The sequence below is a fragment of the Saccostrea cucullata genome, unplaced genomic scaffold, assembly GCF_032062105.1.
Source record: "Saccostrea cucullata isolate Sc308-1 unplaced genomic scaffold, CSIRO_AGI_Scuc_v1 ctg6978, whole genome shotgun sequence".
Taxonomy (NCBI): Eukaryota; Metazoa; Mollusca; class Bivalvia; order Ostreida; family Ostreidae; genus Saccostrea; species Saccostrea cuccullata.
The window spans coordinates 27,530-34,938 of record NW_026929874.1 but is presented as its reverse complement, the minus strand read 5'-3'; the positions used below and the strand labels follow the sequence as shown (position 1 = coordinate 34,938).

The 7,409-nt window shown below is 34.6% G+C and overlaps 1 protein-coding gene across 1 annotated transcript; it reads right to left on the bottom strand.

Annotated features, from left to right (window-relative positions):
* Nucleotides 1-996: 996 nt before the first annotated feature.
* On the bottom strand, nucleotides 997-7,196 carry LOC134282347 (kelch domain-containing protein 9-like). Its single transcript, XM_062764751.1, has 2 exons — nucleotides 6,983-7,196; nucleotides 997-2,031 (listed from the first exon to the last, which is right to left on the bottom strand). The coding sequence occupies exons 1-2, from the start codon at nucleotides 7,080-7,082 to the stop codon at nucleotides 1,142-1,144; spliced, it is 990 nt and encodes a 329-aa protein (XP_062620735.1). The 5' UTR covers nucleotides 7,083-7,196; the 3' UTR covers nucleotides 997-1,141.
* Nucleotides 7,197-7,409: the final 213 nt, after the last annotated feature.

Sequence of the window (7,409 nt, the reverse complement as noted above, 5' to 3'; positions counted from 1 at the left end):
ACAAGGAGGACTAATATGCATGTATACTCACAACGCAACACCCTAATTTTAGGGTGAAAATTATGAAAGGGATATACCTATGTACCAAAAAAAGTTAGGACAACTTTAACTTTGCCAGATCAGTTATTTACCGATTTTCATCCCGTTACCGGAAGTTGATTTTTAGCCCTCTTTTAAAACAGATAACTTTTAAAACATCCCCTTCCGACCATTTAATTAAAACGTGCTAGACCGCAATGTGCAACATACGCAGCCCGATTTCTACCATGCATTAGGTTTATCAATGTCTTTATCTGAGCGAAATAAATAGTTTTGTCCTTTTTTAAATGCCTGTTTTTCAGATACTGAGGTGGAATTTTCTCTAACTTGGCGTAGCGTTGTAACTCGTAGACTAAGTTCTGGTCAAGGAACTGTCATTCATGCTTTTGAAACACAGGAGCCCGAAAAGTCGTTATGTAGTGTAATTTGCATCTGTACTCTCCTTTTTCTTTAATTTGAGAATTTCTACCTTTAGCAATGAAAATGCGTGCTTTCAGTCATTTTGAGGAAATACAGGCATCACATCCGGAAAATAAAGAAGGATATTTTTTCAGGGATTTTAGTTCAATACTTATGATTAACAGTACAAAACCTTAAAAACCCAAAATATTGTCGATAATTTTATTAAAAATGCTAATATTTGATTTCTGTTAAGAGGACTAAAAATCAACTTCCGGTAATGGGATGAAAATCATTCAACCTGTAAATAACTGATTTGGCAAAGTTAAATATGTCTTAACTTTTTTTTGGTACATAGTTATATCCTGTACATAATTTTCACCCTAAAATTAGGGTGTTGCGTTTCTACTGATTGTGAGTATACTAGTAAATCTCTGATGATGCAACTGTCTTTGTGTCCGACATCGATGGATGGGGACTGAAATTGACAAGGGAGGCTTTGTGTAATTTAAATTCATAGGACATTTTTTAAATCTATATTTACAATTTTATTTCACAATTAAATTTTCAACTATGGTTGATGCCCTTGAATAAATAAATTCCTCTGATATATTTTGAGAAGTAAGGAAAATTATAAAACAGGATCCTACAGTTCAAATAATATTATATTACTTCGAAAAATAAGGCAAATCTTTTTCAAACATTACTTTTTAAATCTTAGAAAAAAGGTATCTCCATACACCTGCTTTTTGCCCCCAAATCCTCCATGAAGAATAATATTATCCCCTACAACTCCACACACATGTCCAGCCCTCTTTACTTCAGACACACCAACTTTATAAAAAGTATGGCTAGGTTTTGTGGCAAAAATGAACATCTCTCCAACCGGTTCCCTACTTTTTCCATCAAAGGTTTCTCCACCATGAATTAAAATTGCCTCAGGGGAATCAACACTTACATGATTTTTTCTCCCACCAGGTGTTTTAGATGCAGATGGGAGGTTGTCCAAAATTGTGGTAATTTGATTGGTCACTGGTGCTGGTGATTTTAATGATTTAAATCCTGCATGTATTTCAATAAGATTACTGTCCCTACCTCCCACAATATATAGCACATTGCCAATTATGTTGGCTGTGTGACCTGATCTAGAGGCTGTAGCTTGAGATAATTCCCTGTACGTAAATTTTCCTGACTCCACACTTCCTAACAACAAGTACATACTACCATGACGGCGCTGCATCCGAAGGCTTCCTTCACGTCCTAAAATCAGAATTTTGCCAGTACTAAGAACAGTTGCTGTATGTGAGCTTAGTCCCCCATCTTCAGGAAAACCTGTTACTCTTGGTTCAGTCCATTGCTGTTTTTCAATGTCAAAAACATAGACCTTTGAGGAGCGTGACTTTCCATTCCATCCACCAATCAAAATGATGAATCTATCATTTAGCTCCACAGCAGCATGATGACTGAGAAAGGGACTTCCAGGGAAGGAAAGCTCTGTCCAAGTTCTTTCAGAACAACTCAACTGATAAAGTCTGTTAGATGGTGTCTTGCTATCCATGGTTTCAACTCCACCATGAATGTAAAAATTGTTGCCTAAATTGCAAAAAATGTAATGTGTAATCAGATAATAGTTTGATCTTGTTTATCAATCATACACTTATAAATACAAAACAATTGATTTTACACAAATCAGTGTTTCTACAACAACTTGTCCAAATCACATTTTTAATGTCATTAATTAACAAATTTAGCATTATTACAATTTATATTCATTTTATTACCTGGAGAGTAAATTAATACTTAGGGATCACTTAACCCTGGGTCTGTCTGTCCATTTTTTTTATCTGTCTGTCACACCTTTTATCTCAAGTCTAATATGGTGAATTTACATAATTATAAAACAGTAAAACATTGAAAAGGTACATGTACATGTTACATGTGATAAAAAGAATCTGAGTCCATTTTATGAATCTTGCCAAGGCTTTGGAATAAAAACATAGAAATTGATGGATTTAAAAAATCATATTTTAAACATAAACCACGGAATATCCCATACCGATTACACAAACTTAATTCATTATTCATAATGTTTTCATGGTTTTTAAAAATCATACCGTATAATCTCTATTAACCGCCCCTGCCCCTATAAGTGCCTCCTAGGTCTTTTTCAATTGTCAGGAAATAAAGATCCCCTGTACAGTTATAAAAATCATCTAGAATTGTATCAAAAGTCTGCCAAAATTTGAAGAAAGTAAAAACTTGTCTATTATCCAATTTCTCGGTGGAAAATGAATCATTTAGTATAATTTGGTGGATTATCCTCACTTGAAGTAAAGTTAGACATTATTTTAGTGGTTCTTTGAATAAATTTTTTTATTTTTCAAAAGATTTTTTGAAGTTAAAATATGACATTAAATATAAAAATGAGAATTCCAAAATAACCGCCCCCTTTTCGCAAATTTCTAAGCACCCGGGCAGTTAATAGGGATTATACGGTATTCACTTTTCTTTCTGATTGCCAGGTTTTATATGATAAATTAGCTCTTCTAGCTATTCAATCCAAGTTTTTTTTTTTTTGTTTGCAAATGCTTCTAATGCTAGAAGAAAAACATAATTTAAGGGACCAGTGTTAGATCAAAACTTAATATTTACATTTGCAAATGTTTTCCTTTATATAACACTACTGAAAGCAAGCGTTTTTATAACTGTATAAAATACAGGTACTGGGTCAAGAGGTCATAGATGTGTGTATGGATAAACGTTTGACGTAATTTCTCAGTGACGTCATAAAGGGTTGAAGCGCGTTGTGGATTACATACATGCCGTTGGGTTTGAAAAATAATGCATTTCACACGTTAAAAGTCACAATCAAGCAAATTTAAAGTATGAATAAGTCACAAATGTAAATATAAGTAATAAGGTATCATTTTTTGAGTTTTATTGGGATGTAAAAGGGGTTGGTCACGTGATCAAATCTTCCATAAAGCCCTTTGGGCTTTATGGGATTTGATCACGTGACCAACCCCTTTTACATCCCAATAAAACTCAAAAAATGATGAAGGGCTTTATGGAAGATTTGATCATGTGCCACCCCGTTTTACATCCCAATAAAACTCCAAAAATGATACCTTATTTCTTAAATAAAACATGTAATTAATACATGACTTTGCAAACAAGAGGCCCTTGGGCCTTATAGGTCACCAGACCATCATGTAACAACTTTCCAACAATTGATTTTGGTTCATGTTTTAAACTAGAGGCCATGACATTCACAATTTTGAAAGAGGCATCATTGCTCATCATAACTATACACTTATTTTTTTTTTTTTTTACTTTCAGGGCTCCATCAACATTAACTAAAATACCATTAAGTTTTCAACTTAGACAAAATGCCAATTTATACGGTCTCATCCGAAGGACCGGTTTCCATGTCCCACAGTGGGATTCAAACCCGCGACGTAAGGATCTACTCCTTTCTTCATGACTCTAAAGCAGACGCTCTAACCATGCACCAAGCAGGCAACTATAAAATAGAACTGATCTTGAATGTCTTCATTAACAATATCATTAATTCTGTCAGTATTGTATTTCTACACACAATACACATATTATGTCAATATGGCCTTAAATGACCACTGCAATAATTAATCTGTTTCATACTTGGATATTTTACTTGAAAGGGATGCTAATGGTAATCTAACAACCAAGCTATATGATAAACTTGATGACTTTAACTTTTTTATTGTCAATTCCCTTACTTATGCAGCAATATACCTTAATCGCCTGCATACGGAATGTATGTATCTTAGTTGATTCGATACCCAAGAGCATGCTCTACGTATGAACAATTTCTAAAACAAGGTAGACTATTGACAAGCAAGTTGATGACTCAAGAATATCAGCAGTCTCATTTAAAGTCATCGTTTCATAAGTTCTGTGGTTGATACAACGACCTTGTCAGCATCTACGATTTAACATTCAGTCAAATGCTGACTGACGTTTTTCATACTAATTGTTAGTCCATTATTTATACATTGAATTGACAACAGATTTTTTCCGTTATTTCCTGATCATGACAAAGAGCACACGGTGGGTGTGACCGGTCAGCAGGGGATGCTTACTCCACCATGGCACCTGATGCCACCTCTGATGTTTTGGAGGTCCGTGTTTGCTCTGCTCCTATTTTGTATTGTTTTATAGACTTTGATATTGAATACTGTTCGTTATCTCCATATCTTTCATGTAAATATCAGCTGCAATGAAGTAGATAGAAACACTTTAAGTTTGCCATAATTATAAAATATAAAAATATATTTCAAGCTCAGACACTTTGCTTTGACTGCTTATCAGTCTTTAACATGTTTAGAAGTATCAAGACATCTTTGTTGACACATCTATAGCCTGGAAGCAATAATTCTGAACGTTAATTTATTCAGCTGTCAAACACTGCAGATGATGACATTGTTTAACTGTCTGATCCAGATCTAAAACTAGTTCCTATCTTTCATTAAATAAACTGGATTTCACGCAATTATCGAAAACGAAAGTAGAGATGCAATATAGCTCATGCCTCATGGCTTTGTCAATCAAGTAATTTCTAATGCATTATTGATCAATTGTGAGCACCTGTGTTTTTATAGACGATGTCAAAGGTTTTCATCCAATTCGAGAATGCTATATCTCCTCTTTCTTGGCATTTATGTGGACAAAATTTAACGTAACCAATGTAATCACTGAGTTTTGTGGTGTTGTTGTTGTCAAATATGTGCTTGATTTCTATGTACATATTGGTATAAAAAATGACTGTTTGGATGCTTCCAGGTCAAATCATGCAATATCTCATGAGATTTAATGACGTATGGCTTCAAAATGGATACAGAAGGGAACCAAAAATACTTTTGATGAAACTTTTGTAGAAAAGCAGATTTTCCAATAAAAGCGGTAAGTAGACTCCCACCTAAATCGGTAGCATTAACATGTATGATACTGAACTTGCTGCAGAACTGTACCTCTCTATTCGATAAAGAAGAAGGTACAGTTTGAGCTTTATTGATGCCCTAAAAATTTAATGCTCTTAAAAAGTTATGAAATTGGCTTTAACAATAGTTGAATAGATGAATATGATAAATCATTGAAGAATATGGCATGAAGGAGGACCTTTCTGGAAATATGACGCCATTAACTTGGTACATTTATAAGTTTAAAGCAGAAAAGCTGAAAAATGACTCATTTCTCTGCTAATTTTCCTTTAGAAAAAAGTGTCTGCCACCATCCCCCACTTTAATTTTGGATATATTGTGTAAACTGCTATGAAAAATCACATATCTCAAAATCTTTCCGGGCGACAGTGGCAGAGTATGTTTTCTGAAAGAAAATTCCACTAAAAATTGATGTCTACTGCAACTTTTTAAGAAAATACGGGAAAATGCACAAGTTAATGACGTCACAATTAGCATATAGGAGGTCATATGTGAAAACCATTAGTGTATTCTTGCTGCAGAGAATTCCTATGATTCAGGAAGAATGAATTTTGATTTCTTATATCACTTTCATATTTTAGAAAAATATAGGGCTTAATTTGTATTGAAACTGTACCTTGTTCTTCAGACCGATAAAGCAGAGAGCTACAGATCCATGTGACTGCATTATAAAAACTCTTGATTTACGCCACAGATTTTTTGTCACTCACTTCAGGTATTCTTTCTTGTAGTTATGCTTTCCTTCGCTCTTAGAATGGTATCTGATAATTAATCATATATTTTACTCCAATTATTGATACTTTATTTATACCTTTCAACGGTCTGAAACAGGCCTTTAGGGTTTTAGAATGTTTAAAAGATTCCCATTTTTACATCCACTTCCACAAACTGCCCTTCTTGAATGGATGAAAGGTAAACAAACATTTAGGAATGGGAGTTAAATATATTGTTAAATTATTGGAAATCATTTATAAAGCAGTGGAAAACATAAAATACAGGAAATAATACCTGAAGTGAGCGACAAAAAATTGGCGGTGTAAATCAAAGGTTTTTACAACGCTTGGATCTGTAGCTCTTTGCATTATCTGGCCGAATTTTCTCAAGCAGAGAGCTACAGTTCTGCAGCTAATATTGAACAAGCCTGTATTTGGACTGGTGAGTTACAGGGTACCTAAAAGATTTACAGGATGTAAAACAAAATATTGTTTTTCAAGGCCTGAGATGATTTTCCTCTTCCCCTGTGTGGGGGTGAATCTATTATACCCAAATGTTTTTTAACTCTTTAATTTGTACGTAGATCTCTGATTCGTCTGAGCGATTTTTTCTCAACCAGAGACCTACAGTTCTGCAGCTTAGTAGCAGACGTCCGTGCCTTAAGATGAAGTACCGGTATTCATTCTACATAGTACGTATCACATCAAATCGACTGAATAAGTCGAGTACAATCACAAGCACTGGAAGTTTATGTAAATACTAGTATTGAGTATGTGCATGTATAAAAATACATGCACATACTAAATATTTTCATCAACTGCCAGTGCCCGTGAGTACAATGTACGGCATACCCACGGTACATCCTGCATGAAATCCAAGAACAGGTCCAGTGATGGCCGTCTTTTCCCAGTCAATCAAGTTTTCAGTCTTTTGCTGTGCTGCTTTAGCCATCCTTACTGACCTTAGGGTCCCTTAAATTTTTTATTCCAGTTAAGATTCCAGTTATCCTCGCCTCATTAGGCTCAAGAAAAAAATAGCCTAACACAGCAACTGTGCAAGCAGGTTGTCAGCCATTTGTTTATATTAGTTCCTGAGAAAGGAGCAACTCGTACACCAACAAACTCGTAAAAGGTTACCATCAACACTGTGTGTATATACTCGATTGAGCGACAGAGACTGAGTTGTAAATAAAAAAGGACGCCTTTCGCACTAGCGGCAAATCCGTGTTACGCGGGTATGCTCAGTTTATCTGTAATCATTCATCCATTTATTTGTAGA

Bases quoted from the DNA above. Each gene is read 5' to 3' on its own strand.
- LOC134282347 (XM_062764751.1), bottom strand. From the start codon at position 7,082: ATGGCTAAAGCAGCACAGCAAAAGACTGAAAACTTGATTGACTGGGAA. The intron at 2,032-6,982 runs GTATGCCGTACA...TTTGCAATTTAG, and splicing joins TCATGCAGGATGTACCGTGG to GCAACAATTTTTACATTCAT.